The 17,983-nt window shown below is 46.4% G+C and overlaps 1 protein-coding gene across 1 annotated transcript in view; it reads right to left on the bottom strand.

Annotated features, from left to right (window-relative positions):
- DLX4 (distal-less homeobox 4) overlaps positions 1 to 17,416 on the bottom strand; it is a 33,788-nt gene extending 16,372 nt beyond the window's left edge. Inside the window, exon 1 of the mRNA XM_081838221.1 lies at positions 16,596 to 17,416. Coding sequence (XP_081694347.1) covers positions 16,596 to 16,989 — 394 coding nt within the window. The 5' untranslated portion in view covers positions 16,990 to 17,416. The remainder of the gene's footprint in view (positions 1 to 16,595) is intronic.
- Between the last annotated feature and the right edge of the window lie 567 nt (positions 17,417 to 17,983).

Here is a 17,983-nt window from a genome sequence, read left to right as displayed (position 1 = left end):
ATGCCAAAACCTTCAACTTTAGAAATTCACATTTTCCATATCTCTCTCCTTTTTTACAGCAGTCTCATGGAGAACAGGCAATATTTAAAAAAAATCATTTACCAACTACAAAACCTAAGGATTGTAATGCGTGGTTGATCAGCATCATTTTTCCTCCTCTGTCCTTTGGAGTTGCAAAGCCTATTCTGTTTTAACAAATCTGGTCGCCTTCTTTTTTCTAAATGGGAACAGAAAATCTAGCACACATTCTCAGTTCTTTCCAACCCGACATACTCTGCATAAAAATTCCAGGCTTGATTGTATTATGCAAAAAAATTCCTCGTTATATTCCTTGTTTTTAAAAACCTGCTCCTTTCCCCCCAAGGAGGAGAGAGTAATTGAGGAGAAGAAAGCAGAGTCCCAAAAATGCAAACAATTTCAGGAAAGAGTCGCTGTCCAATCAGAGGCCTTGTTTTCCCTCATCTTGGCTTGAAACTGTGTCAGGGGAAGGAGGCGAGGGGGAGAGGTCCCTGGGCAGTGCGGCTTTTAATTCTCACCGGGGTGAATTTTAATTAAGAAGCTCAATTGATGTGCAAAGCAAAAGACAAGCTGTTAGGCTTAACGAAGAACACTCCCTAGGCGCCTCCATAAACCACATCCATGTGCTACTGTCGAAGCCACAACAGAGAAGACAAACACTTGCAGAAGAAAGAAGTTTTGGCAAGTCAGAGAAAGATTCAGGGCAGGGGAATCACACAAAAAACGGCCGCTCCCTTTAACTATCAAGATGTGCATATACACAGTTAATTATTATTTCTTTACCTATATGCCGCTTAGATGCCAAAGTGGCTTTACACATATATGCACAAACAGTGCTTTTTTTAAAAAAACCAAAAAGTTTAGGGGGTACTCTCATTTTCCTACTCATATTGAAATACTGCCCCTCAATGAGGCCAAACTTAGATTCACAAAATGTTTACTGCACATACACCATCCATTTAAAGCACTTTGCCCTGTCCCAAAGAATTCCGAGAATTGTAGTTCAAGCCTCACCAAACTACAGTTCCCAGCACCCTTAACAAATTCTACAGTTCCCAGAATTCTTTGGTGGCCGTGCTTTAAATGGATGGTGTGCAGATGGTTTTTGAAACAATAAAGCCACAAGTTTTTATTGTGTTTTTCAACTAGCAAACAAACAAAATGACGAAGTAGCACCCTGTAAGAAAGTAGCTGCTTCTTTTGGCAAAAAAAACCCAAAACTGTTGACTCTCCGCTTTTAACATTTTTTCAAGTGTATTGCACAGAGGGGGTTGAGATGCCCTGTTGCCTAAGAACTGCTGTCATGGCACAAAGATGTTTGTGTTGCGCCAGAGGCTCAATACTGCCTCGATCACAAGCCTGGGGTGCACTGTCAGAAACATGGGGGATAGTCTAGGAGAGAGAAGTGGGATGGGACAAAATTCTGGAGAATTTGTGTTTACTATCGTTCCCTGAAGAGGATCTACCTGCAATATTGCAAGAGATTTTGGGACCCATTGCTATTGTCTCTCCAACTGCTGACTTCAGTGTGGATCCCATAGGATCCCATCTGGGGCACATAATTCCCCTGTTTGTTTGTTTGTTTGTTTGTTTGTTTGTTTGTTTAATTTAGAATCACAATACAGTGGTACCTCAGGTTAAGTACTTAATTCATTCCGGAGGTCTGTTCTTAACCTGAAACTGTTCTTAACCTGAGGTACCACTTTAGCTAATGGGGCCTCCTGCTGCCGCCGTGCCACCAGAGCACGATTTATGTTCTCATCCTGAAGCAAAGTTCTTAACCCAAGGTACTATTTCTGGGTTAGCGGAGTCTGTAACCTGAGGCGTCTGTAACCCGAGGTACCACTGTAGTGTCTTCTCACCTCCACACACACACAAACTTCCCCCATCTCTTTTCAATTTTGTTCTGTCTATTTAGGCAGGAGAGCTTCTCCCCCCCTTCCACCCCAGCCACCTTTAGTGTTTTAAAAATCAAATGTTGGAAGTTTAACTTCTCATCACAATGCTCCCTGCTGCACTCTCTCAAAACATCTTTGTGCGGCACCAAGTTAGAAGTTAAGCCCTGCTGTCTTCCCTCTCACGTTAAGAGTGCAAAGCACTACAGTGACACAGACCTCTGCTCAGAAACAAGTCTCATTGAGTTCCATGGGTCTCCCTCCCTAGTTAGCGGGTACAAAACGATAGCCTAAGTCTGTGGTCCTAAATCCAAAACTGGACAGGAGTTAAGTCCTACTGAAATCTGCATACTCATGCCTAAGTAAATGTACATAGAATTGGGCTGGAAAACTGCCGTGGTTGCTGGTTAGACCATAAGATTTGGCACCTGTTAAGGTTAAAAGCCACCAGGACACATAAATGTTGATGGTAAAAGCATATAAATAATACTGTTGGCAAATATAATAATAATAATAATAATAATAATAATAATAATAATAATAATAATAATACTGTTGGCTTTTTATGTTATGCAAAGCATAACCAAATGTTTGCCAAGAAATCTTTCCTATCTTGGTAAGAGATCCATGTTAGTTGATCTTAAGAGGACATGATCCATTTTATTAACATGAATGATGCAGAGATAGAGTCAGCAGAAACAATATTAAAATCCACCAGGCAGAGAATTTAGTTTCATAAGATAAAACTCAAATCCACACCCAAATGCATATTATTTCTGGTTCCTATCTTGCTTTCACCACCATCATCCCAATAGCGTATCCAAATAAATGTGCCTAGGGTTACAATCTTACATACATCTACTTGGAAGTAAGTCCCCTCAAGTTCAATGGAGCTTACTCTCAGGTAAGTGGGTGCCTGAGAGTAGCAACTATTCCCTGCCACCTCCCCTGTTTGCTCTGCTAATATTGCCCTTCCCTGTAGGGCCACTGCAAGGATTACTAGGTCTGTAATTACTCTTAACACTAAGCAATATTATGTACACGCATTATGATTTTATTTGCAGCCTGATTACCATCTGAATTTCTGTATCACAAACTATACAGATGAGGATCATACCAACACTACTTAATAATACCCAGTAATAACATTTAAGAAATCTTCCACTAGATCACATTTCACAGCATATCCTTGCCAATTAACAAAACCACTCCACTAGAGTAACATAGCTAGAGCTCAACCTTTCTCATAATCTTGGTTTCCTAGAACATAAATTCATAACAAGAGCTTGGACATTTTAATCCTTTGGGATTTCTATCTTTATGAGTTCATCTTGGTCACCTTAGACTCCGCATTCTTCCGGGGTGTGTTACTTTCCTTTATGTTTTTACAAAGCAAGAGCTCTCTGTCAGAGCAACACGGTAAGGCAGAAATGCAAGTGGTGTAGCTTCAGCCCATCACCGCAGCTTCCGGCTCAGAGAAGCTTCACCTGTTGAATTGGCCAGATAAATAAGTCCCTGTGGTTGTGTTATGGTTTCATATCTTGGCAGACCAAGAGTGGGACTGGACAGGATATTTGATCCAAGACAGGTGTGAGAATCTTCTAAAATAAGGAAGGGGAAGCATTCCCCCCACCCCCCCGGAAACAGTGTGCGATCTGATCCTATGCATCCTTACCTGACTTTATGAAAGGGGCGGTCTCTGCTGCTTTTGCAGTAATCAAACTGGGAATGAATTCACCTGATCCACATTCCTCTCTAAAAGGATTTACAGAAACCTGAAGCAGCAACTATCAGTTGCGTCAGACGCCTTCTAAAAACACAGGTTTCCATTTCTCCTGGGCCATAAAATTGAATCCCATTTTTATTTTTCGAAATACCCCAAATTCTGATTTTATATGCTTTTATACCACTGTTTTTTATGTTGTGTCGGTTATTTTTTTAAAAAAACAACACCACAATAAGAGTGTTCAATTTTTAATGTTGTACAGCACTTAAAGCTTCTTTTAAAAATATTAGTATTAAAACATATATACCGAAAACAAGGAAAAAAATATTCTGAATCCCAGCAGCCAGAACAGCAAGAGGGATCGCTGCGCAGCGAAAGCATCTGGCTTTTGGGATAGCTGCGCAGCCTGCATTCACTCCATAAAACGCACACACATTTCCCCTTACTTTTTAGGAGGGAAAAAGTGAGACTTATGGAGCAAAAAATACGGTATGCATTAAATAAATAAATAAATGACTCAAGCACTGCACTGACTTGGAAAAAACAACAAAAATGGCAACTGGGGGTGGTGGGATTCAGGTAACTTACAGAAAGTAGGAAGAAGCAGACCTGCCTTTCAAGTCTAAGGCTGCAAATTTATGCACACTTACTCAGCAGCAACTTCCACTGAACTCAATGGGGCTTGTTCCTGAATATTCATGTACAGGCTTGCATTATAAAGCTGCAAAATCCTATGCATGCACAGCTGCCATTACTTGGGAGTAAGGCCCATTAACTTCCAAAGAAATAAGCTTAAAATGGAAAAGCTGGGATCCTAGCAGAATTCCAAGGTAGGAATTATTTAGAAAGGATCAGAGCCCCCCCGAACTTGAAGCATGGGAAGTATTTGGCAGAATATTTGGACTATATGATTTGTATAATTTGGACTATTTAATGTGATTTGATTGGATTGTTAAAATGGAAAATTTAATAAAAAAATATTTAATAATAAAAAAGGAATTATTTAGAAAGGATCTGAAAATTAAACTGCCAGTTATATCATCATGCCCTTGTACAAAGCTAAGGTGAGACCCCATTTGGTAGGGCATGGACGGTTCTGGCTGCCTCATCTCAGGAAGGATATCACACAGCTGGAAATGGTTCAGAAAAACACAACCAAAAATATCTAGGGGATAGAGAAAACTCCACTATGAGAAGCAGCAACAAAACTGCTAGCACAAGTGCTAAGCTAAGCATTAGATGACCAAGGGGTTCCTTCCAATTCTACAGCTGAAATTAAAGGTAAAGGTAAAGGGACCCCTGACCATTAGGTCCAGTCGTGGCCGACTCTGGGGTTGCGGCGCTCATCTCTCTTTATTGGCCGAGGGAGCCGGCGTACAGCTTCCGGGTCATGTGGCCAGCATGACTAAGCCGCTTCTGGCGAACCAGAGCAGTGCACGGAAACACCGTTTACCTTCCTGCCGGAGCAGTACCTATTTATCTACTTGCACTTTGACGTACTTTCGAACTGCTAGGTTGGCAGGAGCAGGGACTGAGCAACGGGAGCTCACTCCGTTGCGGGGATTCAAACCGCCGGCCTTCTGATCGGCAAGTCCTAGGCTCTGTGGTTTAACCCACAGCACTACCCACGTCCCTTACTGCTGGAATTGGGCAGGGTATAAACAATAAAGTTCTTGTTGGTGTTATTAATACAATTCTAACATTCTAGGTTTTTTTCCTTTTTTAGTTTTTTGGAGGGGAACCCTAGAGAAAAGGGGCACATGATGGAAGTGTGTAACATTTTGTGCATGAAATGAGGGAAGTGGATAATAAGGAGCAGTTTTTCCTCCCCTTGTAAGATTTGAACCCAAGGCTACCCAGCCAGCAAAGAGGAATAAATTTAACAGCACATGGTTTAAAGCGCGAAATCCGCTCCTGTAAGATGGTGCAGCAATGTTCACCAACTTAGATGGCTTTCAAAAGGAGAGGATTAGACAAGAGAACGGAAGTTAAGTCTTTCCATGGCTACTAGACATTATGGCTATGTTCCATGTCTGCTATCAGAGGCAGTATGCTGGGGACGAGAGAGGGCAATGTTGCAGGTTGCCCTGTTTGTGTGGGTATCCCATAAGCACATGGTTGGCCAGCTCTGAGACCAGGAAGCTAGATTAGAAGGTGGTTTCAGCCTGAGCTTGTTTCATAGAATCATAGAGTTGGAAGGGACCCAAGGGTCATCTAGTCCAACCTCCAGCAATGCAGGAATCTCAACTAAAGCATCCATGACAAACAGCCACCCAAGCTCTGCTTGAAAACCTCCAAGGAAGGTTTTCCTCAAGAGCAAGCTGCTCTGGACTTCTTGAACCGGATAGGGATCGCCATGAAAGGCTTACAACCCTATCCACACTTAAAGGTAAAGGTACCCCAGACCATTAGGTCCAGTCGTGGACGACTCTGGGGTTGCGGCGCTCATCTGGCTTTACTGGCTGAGGGAGCCAGCGTTTGTCTGCAGCTTCCAGGTCATGTGGCCAGCATGACTTCTGGTGAACCAGAGCAGCGCACGGAAATGCCGTTTACCTTCCCGCCACAGCAGTACCTATTTATCTACTTGCACTGGTGTGCTTTCGAACTGCTAGGTTGGCAGGAGCTGGGACAGAGCAAAGGGAGCTCACCCATCATGGGGATTCAAACCGCCGACCTTCTGATCGGCAAGCCCAAGAGGCTCAGTGGTTAGACCACAGCACCACTGCGTCCACACTTACGCAGGAGTAAATCCCGTCGTAGGTGGTCAGATTTACTCCTGAGTAAAGGATGCAGTGATTTCTCAGGACTGTCAATCCCGGGAGACCTTCGTTCCCGGTAAACAAGCGTCGGTTCTGGCTGTCAATCCCGGAGTCGCAACAGATCTCAAAGTAAACAAGCCGCAGTCACTTCGGGAGCGGGAGCTTCGCAGGTGAAGAAAGTTATTTGTTCCAGGGCCAATAATTGCATGGAGTGCAGGGTGTTCGGTTACCTGGGCCCGCCCACGTGGTCCTCCCCACCCCTCTTCTTCCCCTAAGGAAATTTATAAGAATTTTTTTTAGGGCTGTACTTTGTTGATCTCAGTTAAAACACACGCACACGGTTTCATCAAGAAGATCCCCTGTTCAGTTTTTTTCCTTTTCTGTTGATACCAACACAACCAGTTAATGTTATCAAATAAACGCGATCGGCCTTGCTTGGTTAAACCAAAATACCTGGATTCAAATGGATTAATAATAATAATATCAACACAATTTACGGGGGTGGGGACTCCAAATTTCACTAATTTAACTGCAGGCTTCAGTTTAACTTGCGAATATTGGGCACGAGCCTTTATTAAATATAATTCGCTTCTCTCTCTCTCTCTCTCTCTCTCTCTCTCTTTTTTTGCCAGCTTATTCTGCAACCGACCACATGCTTACGTGGGAGCAAATCCCCTTGAACTCAATGGGGCTTACTTCTGAGTAGACTGCTCCTGCTCGCTTCATTTCTACCGGAAACGGTCTCCAAAAGGAAACCACAAAGCGATCTACTCCGAAATCGCAGGGCTTGTCTACTGAGAAGGAAGCCCCATTTGTTTTCTATGGGATTTACTCCCGAGTAAGAGCGCGCGGGTCGCGCAAACTGCGCTCTCACTCCCGTTGGACTCAATGGGAATTATTTGCGCGTAAACGCGCGTAGGAGCGCGCTTCTTATCTGCTTGAAATCGAGCAGTGCAAAACAGCGGGGGAGTTCTCCTGCGCAAACCCCGCCAAAGTGAAAAGTAAGCTCTCTTTCCCCTCCTTAAAAAAAATAATACACAATTCTTGTGGTTTTATAAACCGGTTGAAGACGCCGCTTGTCTTTGATAGACGAGGAGAGACCTAAATAATGACCGCCTACACGCAATCCACGAAGTACGGGATGTCAGCTAGTCAGAAAGATTAAAGTGCCGAGCCCTTAAGGAATAATTTAAGTTGAAAAGAAAAATCAAGGCGCCTGACCCTGTGTCTACGTTAAAAAAAAAAGTTTAATAAATATAAACACGAAGAAAAAGAAAATGGAACACCGCCCCTCCAGTCAGTCTAAGAAAAGCCTTAATATTTCTGCATCAATTAGAGCACGCGTAAATCTGGACTGAGATCAAGGCTGCAATGCTGTATTTAAGCACACCATTTACCTGGGAGTAAGTCCCATGGAGTCAAATGGGGCTTGCTTCAGAGTATACAATGGCTGGGGTTTGAGGAGTTGCCATCGAAATCAGTTGGAACTAAGCCGTGACTTGAGCGATTTAAATTGTTAGGACTGTAATTCAAGGGGACCAGTTCGGTCTGGATCCAACCGATGATTTTATTTTAGTTTATCGATTGCCAGATTTTGCTTGAATGGCTGTGTTCTGTTATGCTGAAGGATCTGCTGGGTGGGGGACGTGGATTGGCTGCGTGTGTAAGGAGTAGATGCACGAGGATCGAGGCCCTCAGAAACTTAAACGGGGGAAGGGGGAGATCTGAATGTGTGCGTGAATATATAATATATATAATTTCTAATATATAAATATATATTATAAAATTTTATTGTTATTGTTATTATTATGCTCTCTAATGGAAATTTTACCTAAAATCCTGACGTTTCCCACAACGTTTATGATCAGAAGTGTCTCTGAACTCGAATGGTAAAAGCCAGTTATGGACTCCTTTGAGTAGAGGAATCACAAGCGACCGACCTTGCACGCCCACAACTGATTTTAAGAGACCGTCAAGGTGACGTCTCGGGGCACAAATCCGCCGGTGGTTCTCCTGCAAATCAACCTCGCGCTCTTGCGCAGGAGAACTTCCCGCCGGAGCCTACAACGCAGGTGCCTCCCACCCCAGGCGAAGTTGACCGTTTCCCCGCTGTCTCTAACACTGGGGTTGCTAAAAATTGGGGGGAGGGGATCATACCCGACTAGCCGCTTCTTAAACTCTTGGTTCTCTAAAGCAAGAAATTTCGTCTGCCAGTATTGAAACACAGTTGCCGAAATCTTGATTTTAAAGACTTTGGAGACCGCCTTTCACTGCACAAAAAACAAGGCGGTTTGCGAAATAAAACCAATAACCGTAATAAAACCAGATATCTGAAGTTTAGTAGAGCCAGGGCGATGAATTATTCCCTGAGAGAACATGAAAGGTTTTTTGGGGGGGGTGTTGTTTGTTTATTACGCTAGGTGGGACTAACACACCTGCAACCACAGGTGGCCGTCGTGTTAATATATTGTTATTATTGTACATTATTATTAATATACAACAACTCTAAGGAGAGATGACTGAATGGGACCATTGGCTCACCTAGCTCAGTATTAAATATAATGGCTGGCAGGGTGATTTCAGCATGGAGATTCTCTCGGTCCTGCGTAAAGATGATGATGATTATTATTATTATTTATTATTATTATTACTATTATTATTTAAGCATTTATTCTAAGAGATTGCCATACAGTTGGATTCTGTCAAGCCGTCTTGAAACTGAAGGGGGCTTCCGATGCGTTTGGAAGAAAGATCTCAGGGCCTTATTCATTCATTGTCTAATTTAAAAAAGGGAAGGGGGCGAGGAGAAAAGTCTGGAAACGAAAGCGCCCTTCAAGAAACTTAACACATCCAGAGCGGTCGCTCGGATGATTCATAGAAATCACGACCCGTCGAAAGCGCAAACCTGCAGCAACGATTTGACTGCATGAAATCATCTTCATTTCACCATGTCAGGTTTTAAATCGAGATTTTAATTAGCCAGGTTTGAGGACGCTCAGGAATTGGAGCGCGGATTAAATGGAACCCTTGAAATTAACCACATAAGAACACTTTCCTCCTTAAGGAAGAGCTTGCTTTGCCAGCCGGGAGGAACCACAAGACGAGCCCAAGAAACCGAACAGAAACGAAGCAGCGAAATTAACCTGATATTTAACACCGCCTAAACTGCAGGCCTTCGGGGGGAGGGAATGCGCAGCGGGTGGAAACGGCGGGGCTTTCGGGTTCACGCCAAAACGCGCGCGCACAAAGCCAGATCGCTGGTTTTAAAAACGACAGGTGAGCGATTTCTGCTTTCTTAAAAGCGCTCTTTAGCTCGGATCGCCTCTGCTCCACTAAAATGATCTACAGGGCGATCCCGCGCGCGCTTCCTCGGAAGGAAACCCCTGTGCACGCGCAACGAGGGTTTTTGTTTTTAAGCCTTCTGCTCCTCACGGCTCCTTTCCGAAGGAAAAATAAAACGGAGAGGTTATTAAATGGTTTAAATAAATTACTTGGGACGCACAGGCCGAAATTATTCCACGCGGCGTCTCTATTCTCCGCGAACGTTTCTGGGGTTGCTGGGATGAAGCCAAGCGGACTCCTGGCCTCGCCTTTTACTTATTCCAGAGACCGGTGTGTTTTCTGCCAAGCTCTTCCGCAGTAGGCGTAGGGTCATGCTTTTATAATAATAATAATTTTAAAAACCCGATTCAATTCGGGTTATCTTGCCTTTCCATGCCCCAAAACTCATTGCACTGACGGATTCGATTTTAATGTTGATTTTAAACGCCCTCACCTGCTGAAGCTTAAATATAAAAACATCAAAAGGACCGCTGTGTTGCCTATTTTCCTCTTCAAAGCCAGAAAACCAGGACTTGCCAGGGTTCCGCGCTAACGTTGTGTGTGGGTTTTTGGAGGTGTTGTTTTTTACATTTCCGACACACCGCAATTTATGGCACTACTTTCAATTAATTTTATTATTATATAATTGAAAGTCTTAATACCACATTTATTATTGTATTTGTTTTGAAAGGGATTTTGCAGCCGCCTCTTCCCCCATACCACAAGCCTGTAATAAAAGAATCAGCCTCCCTTGGGGGGGGGGTGGAATCATTGGCGTCAATGTTTATTGGTTTTAAGGGCTCTTGGTGAGTGGCGTTTTAACGCATTTGTTTGTAGGCCGCCTTGGGAAGCTTCGGGCTGAAAGGCGAATCATTAAAATAACAACGACAACGGAATTACTTCTAGGATTTCTTTTTGAAGCCAGGGTTCCCTGGCTCATACCACATGCTACACGGAAGCAAGTCCCACTGCATTCAATCCAACTAAATGCACACAGGATTGCAGCTTTAAAACAATCCTATCTACAGGTCACTTGGATTCTCCTAAGCTTGCGCTACTGGTCTGCAACCCTATTCCTGCGCAATCCGCTGAACTCAGTGGATTTACTTCCGAGTAGACGCGCATAGGGTTGCACAGTTCCTCTTCTACAAGCGCGCACCCGTTTAAACGGAAGCGATTTGTGGAAAATTGCGCGCTCCGACGCAATGCTTCCAAACCATTTTTAAACATTGTTTTTATTAATGATTTCCTTGGGTTACAAAAGTACGTACATCGTCTCTGTTTTCAGATCATAAAGTCCTTTCTACTGATCAGTTGTATTCGATGTGAGATATTAATAATTCTCAGTATCCCAACAGAATTGATTTGACAGCCTTAACGCTGCCGTGCAACACACTTTACCTAGGAGTAACCCTGTTAAAGTCCATGGGGTTTACTCCTGAGAAGAACAAGAAGGTCCGACCTGCTATTCAATCAGATTCGCAGGGCAAGGCGGATTGTATACGTGCGCGCCCATTGTAGTCCGCCTTGCTCTGCAAACGTGATTACACTGGTGTAAAAACAATTCTAATAAATCGATCATGTTGTTTCGCTAGACTGACGCGCCACCCTAATCCCATTTACCTAGGAGTAAACGGCACGACAAAGGAACCACTTCTCCTCCAATTTGAGAACTAATTTCCCTCTTGCCTAACGAAGAGCTCTGTGTCATTCGAAAGCCGCCACAACCTCCTGTTTCTAACCAACAGCAACTGGTGCCATCAAAAGCCAGGACCGTTTGACACCTCTTAGCTGACCGCGCTTCGTCAAGAAATCTGTTCCTGGGATTTCAGCGGGGCTTTCTCGCCAGGAAGCACGTTTAGGATCGGGCGCAATCAGGACGCAACCAGGCGGCCTAAGTCTTACTGATCTCAATGGGCGTGGGGAAGCTCGCGACCTACCCAACATAGTGCTTTGGGGCCAAGTCCCACTGGACTCAAGAGGCGCTTACTTCCGAGTAAACGGGCCCAGCAGCGAGCTGGGAAGCGCCGACGGATAAGGCTACCCTTTCTGTCTTGAGGCAGCGTTCTGGGTAACTCTGGGGTGGCTGCAACAAAAAGAAAACCGAGGCCACGTGTTTTGTGTGTTTGCGCGTGGGGTGGGACGGAATCCTATGAACGGTCTTTCTCCGCTAGCCGCGCCAGCTAGGAAGATCCCTCTTAATTTTGGGGTCTTGGATTGCATGATTAAGCGATATGGAAGCGGGTTGCCCCTGTGGCAAGTAGTAATCATCGCCTCCTCGAATTGTAGCGCCACGGCGCGTTCCAAAGCTCATTAATTAAGCCGTCGGTGCGTGCGATCTACGCCGGCCTAATAAATCGAAATTGCTCTTCAGCCAAAGGGAGAGGGCAGCGCTTGCAAATGGATTTCCGTGATGCTGCAATTCTGCCTCAAATTACCATAAAGACATCTTCTATCTCCCTTGCTGATCTTGACAGGTGCCAATTAAAAAGAGTGTTTGGGGGGGGGGTGAGGGCTGGGGATTCAAATATATAAACAAGACACGCTGCGAGGAAACGAATTATTGGCTATAATTCAGGGCTTCTTTTGAAGAAGCGGCGCGCGGGGGGGTTTTGAGAGCTGCCTGGACTCCTCGTTTCAAGAGGGCAGCCTATTGTTCTTCGGGGATGACGGAGAAGCACTCTGTGCATGCTCAGACGCACTGTTATTGCCTGGGCAGTCAAGGGGCTACTAACTCAACTCCTCCCCATCTCCAGCTATTAAGATGAGAAGCATTGCTTTGTCTGTAAATTTAATAGCATACATATTCCTTGAATATAAACAATGCATATTCCTTGCTTGGGCAGTGGAAAACGCAGACCGAGAGAGCCAAGCGCGGGAGCCCATCCGTTTCACAGCCGTGTTTTCTACCACTTGGGTCCTAGAGCTGTATTGGAAATGGCAATATATTACAAACATTCTGCTAGGGCGCCTGGAGATGTAAGAATTGGTGCAATCGAAAAATCCCAAGTTCACACACACACTTAATAATCAAGAAACGAGTCAAGTCTAACTTGGATTTTCCCCCAAGTTTAGCATTATGGACCCAGTTTCACAAAAAAAGTTGAACAGAAACACCCATGGAAGGGGGCTAATTTTATGGGTTAATTTCAGTCCAGACTATCTAGCTGAAAATGGCTCAGCATATCCTGTTTCTAAAGCATCCTTTTTTCAAAATAAAAATAAATCAGTCCTGTAGCTGATTCAAGAATATTCTTATGCATCTTTTTAAATCTTATGCATAAGACATCATTTTACCACTGCACTCTGAAGCGCCCACCCCACTCCAAGTCATTAACATAGGAAATGGGGGAGGAGGACTGGGTTTGGAATGTCCTCTGTCTAAATCACATTTAAATAAAAAATTAAAAGTATAAAAGTTAGCATTTCCATTTCAGATTTAGAACAAAAAATCTAAACAACAGACAATGTTTTCAGTTACAGCGTTCATATGTTTCCCATTTATGAACCACCGGGTGACTTTTAAATGGCTTTTTAGAAAAAGAAAAAAGAAAGATCAATTGCTTCTTTTAAATCCAATAATAATTTTTCAAAATGCAGCAGGCCCTAAAACAAACAAAACATCTACAAATCATCCTTTGCAGTTCAGTGTCTCAGGAATGAATCCATCTAACATTCTTTTTTCTTAGGTTTGGGAGCTCAGTTTAAAGCCAAGTTGGTTGGGGACGGCATGCAACAGAGAAGCCCCTTTGCAATGCAAAACATGCCAGAGAAATATTAATATATTTGCATGCCCTCTTTGGAAGAAACCAAGTCAAGCAGTTTCCTATTAAAGGATTCTGCAGAGTTTGCCTCGTCGTCTGAGAAAGCATCTGGGTTTTGTCAAAATTATTTAAAATGCTACCCAGAACGGATAGGGACTCATTCCAATGATATCCCTTGATAGTATGTCAGAAGGAGGGGGGAGGAATGAGAAAGAAAATTGCCCATCAAATGTGTCAAGAAGGAGCTGTGAATGGAAGAGATATAGGTAAAAGTAAAGGGACCCCTGACCATTAGGTCCAGCCGTGGCCGTCTCTGGGTTTGCGGCGCTCATCTTGCTTTATTGGCCGAGAGCCGGTGTTTGTCCGCAGACAGCTTCCAGGTCATGTGGCCAGCATGACTAAGCCGCTTCTGGCGAACCAGAGCAGCACACGAAAATGCCGTTTACCTTCCTGCTGGAGTGGTACCTATTTATCTACTTGCACTTTGTGCTTTTGAACTGCTAGGTTGGCAGGAGCAGGGACCGAACAACAGGAGCTCACCCCGTCACGGGGATTCAAACCGCCAACCTTCTGATCGGCAAGTCTGTGGTTTAACCCACAGCGCCACCCGCGTCCCTGGAAGAGACATACCCCCCCCCAAAAAATACAAAAGTTTTCCTAAAGTACTGGGGATGGAATATATCTCTCCCTGCATGGTGGGGCCACAGACTGTATCCCATTTCTGACATAAAGTAAGTTTGTGTGTAGCATCCTGTCTTGGAGCTGAGGAAGTGTCTTGGATCAAAAGGCACTCTGCCCATGTGCAAAGGGTGGAACAAACTGAAAACAGCCAGGGCTCAGCCCCAGAACATCAGTCTAAGGGCTGCCATGAGGCTTGCTGGGTGGCTGAACCTCCCTCATCCTCCTGTGGCAAGTTATTTACACAGCACCATCCAGGTACATGGCAGTTTTACAGAGCAATACAATCAAGAGGCAACAAGGCCTTGCCTGCAGGTGCTTTCGATCTGAACAGAGCAGGAAACAGGAGAGGACTGAAGAGAAGAGGGTTAACAAAGGGTGATTGTGAACAACTGCAGTTAGGAGAGCTCCAGCTTCAGGACGAGGACTAAAGGGGTTGCCAAAAGCCTGCACACCACACATCTAAACCCCTCCTGTCCTCTTTTGCCTATGTACCTCTTCTGTGGCACTTGTGACCCTTCTGACCATTTCCCAGACAGGGAGACTGAGGCAGAAAGACCAGGGCTTACCCACAGCAACCTATGGATTAAAGGAGAGGTGCAACAGCATCTTGGGCCTGGAAGGTATCAATCTCTCCAAAATTTCCCTCCCCCACCTCCAACAGTCCTGAGACATGGATACTCCTGTCCAAATACTCTTAAGTGTATACGAATAATAGAATTGTAGAGTTGGAAGGGAGCCAACGGGGTCGTCTCGCCAAACCTCCTGAAATTAGGCAGCTTCAAATACATTTGAAGATGACCGTAATGATTTTAAAAACCAAAAAACAACAACCAAGAAACCAAATACTATCCTTTTTATAAAGGGTATCAGGAGCAGAGGAACTTATCTCCAGTGACTACAAGCCCCCAGTTATGTTCAGATAACTGCAAAGGTTGTTGCCCTAAGAGGAACACTCGTTGTCCATAGAGATTTAGTCATGTCAACCTACTCCTGGTGATGTTTTTGGTGCCTGTCAGGTGGGTTGCCCCGTGGGGCAAATGCTCTAGTAGCCCCTCCCATGAGCCTCTCTGCAGCTGGTGGCCAGGGGGAGAGGTTTATTCCAAGTAAAATGTCTGTATCCAGACTTGGTGGACGGGAAAGAGACTTGCAAACTGCAAAGGATGTGCAAGGAGCTGAACACCACAGTCCTTGTACAGTCCCCGCATCCACCAGGCTTCTGATTTGCATTTTGGTCTGCACCTAAGAACATAACTGAATTTGTGAAGCTGCCAACTGCTTCTCTACCGCTGTAGGCCGGTGGGTTGCATCTAACCAAGTCCATTGAAATTAGTGGCTCTCAGTTACCTATGCCCAACAGATCTACTCTGGATACAGCTGACATTGGATGGAAACCAGGTGGTTTTCCTAGAGGGTATACAAAAGATAGGGTCCTCTGCAACACCCCAATCAAAAGTGGGTGTTTTCCACAAGTGATCGATGCTGGTTTGAGATCCCCACACTTGCGAATGTTGACTGATACAGGGCAGAAATGCAGAGTGAGAGAGACCAGGTGTTAATCTATTAGCACATTGGACTCAGTGCAGGCTTGACGCTGCATGAATCCTAAATCCGATTTAAAGTTCACCTCAGGTTCTCACTAGGTACCCCTCCCCATCCTCGCTGATGATACCGGGGCACGGGGGTGCCAACCTGAATAAAATATTGGGGGGGGGGGAGGCAGGTAAATCCCGCCCCATATAATCGATCACAAGACAGTGCACGCACAGCATTTGAATGGCAATGCCCATTAAGGGGGGGGGGCGGACCTTCAATTGCTTTATTGAGGGGACCGAAGGGACCTCGGCCCCTAGCAGTTGGTTCCAATGCCGGGGCAACGTTTTATTTATATGCGTGTATGTATTAAATGCGTATTAAATGGGGGTTTGATGGAAAGGGGAAACGAATTGACCAACACTGCCAAATTTGGCATTAGAAGCTACCGGAGACATAGGGTCTTTCCCCCCAAGTTTTGCCTCCCCAGTCAAAAGATCAGCTCCCCCAACTCATCGCTCTCCCTCGCTTCGAAGTCACGTCAAGGCATCCACATTCGCGACCCCTTTACTACGTGTCCTTTTCAGACTTTTTGTGCTTGCCCACGGAAAACCGGGGCCTTGTAACCCCTAGCCGTGACCGGCGCTTATGCCAAGGCTACTTACACTAGGCGAGCAAGCCCCTTCCAGCAGTTTACTCGTCACTGCGCCGCAACCCAGCCCTTGATCCGGATCGCCAACAAACCGGATCGGCGACCGTGTGAACGGCCTAGCCGGCTACTCTGGATCAAGTCAGAGAAAGACTACGCGCCGGGGGTGCTTTCGCTGCCCCAGAGGGATGCTTCTCTCCCCCTTCCCATCCTTTCAAGACCCCCCTCCCAAGTCAGCCAGCCTCGCCTTACCCGTCTCCTCCAGCCTCGTCCCGTGTCCCAGGGCGCTGGAGGTCTGCTGGTAAGGCGAGTACGAGGCGCCGTGGTGGTGATGGTGGTGGTGGTAGAAAGCGTGGTGGGGGCTGCTGCCGGCTGCCCCGGGGTAGGGGGCGTAAGCCAGGGGTCTGCCGTAGGAGGCTGCGCCGGGGGAAAAGGCGCCGCCCCCACCACCTTCGTGCGGCGGCGGCTGCAGCGCTTGCAGAGAGTAAGGGGGCGCCAAGCCGGGTTGCTGCTGCTGCTGCTGCTGCTGCTGGTGATGGAGAGGCGGAGAGGGAGGTGGGGGGCCGAGCCCGAAGTCCAGGAAGGACGCCTTGGACGGGTCCGGAGGGCCCAGCAAGCTCTCGGCCAGAGAGTTCATCGTCATCATCCAAAGCTCGGCGGGGCTGGCGGCAGCCGGACGGAGCGGGCAGCGCCCAGGCGCAGCCGCATCCAGAGGAAGCCCCCCAAGAGCTGGGGCGGAGAGGGGTGGGGTGGAGGGGACTACCGGGTTCCAGCAGAGGATCGGCGGCTTCTGGGGGCGGCAGCGGCGGCAGCGTGGGGCCCGGACAACCACATGCCTGGGGCAGCGACTCCTTCCTCCTTGCCCAGATCAAGCTAAGTCCACCGCCACTGCTAGTATTATTATTATTATTATTATTACTGTTATCGGTACTGATATTGATAACGCCGCCGCCGATCGCTCACGTCCAAGCAGCGAGCTCCACTCCTCGCCTCTTCCCAAAACAATAAAGTCCCCCGCACCAGCGCCCTCTCGCCCAGCCAGCTTCCCGCGAAAGAGACGGCGAGGGCGAAGAGCTGCCTAAGGGGGCGGGGTAGCTCCCTATCCGCCCTCGCGCCTCCATTCCACCGCCTTTCATCTCCCCGCCGAGCCCCGCCCACCGCCTCTCCCGGTTGGCTCGGGAGGCTCAGTGACGTCACGGAGCCCCCTAGGGACACCCCTCATTAAGCGCCGGCTTGAAAGGCAGCTGTTGTTGGGATGAAGCCCCGCCTACCTCCTGCCTTCTCTCTCTCTCTCTCTCTCTCTCCCCCCCCCCCACCCACGACACACACGCACAGGGAGCCTAAGTTAGGGATGCAGCAGCGACAGGTTGGGGCTTGTCCTATTTTCCTCGCCCATCTTGGAAAGGGAGGAAAGGGAAGTCCAGGGCTGAAATGTTTGTCAACCCTGGGAGTGGGCGGGGCTGGCTGGCAGGGGAGGAGGGAGGGAGGCAGCAGGGGAGCTGGCTTGGGGAGTATCTGAAATTTCAGAGAAAAAACGACACAGTAAATAATTAGGTCCGGCGGGGGAGGATGGGGACCGGGGCTGAGATGGCGAAAAACGCCGTGTGGACAGGTCTGGACAAGTCCCCTTCACCCTTCCA

This window comes from Podarcis erhardii, assembly GCF_964252035.2.
Source record: "Podarcis erhardii genome assembly, chromosome: 13".
NCBI lineage: Eukaryota > Metazoa > Chordata > Lepidosauria > Squamata > Lacertidae > Podarcis > Podarcis erhardii.
The sequence above is the reverse complement of the archived record's forward strand: the minus strand, read 5'-3'. Positions and strand labels throughout refer to the sequence as shown.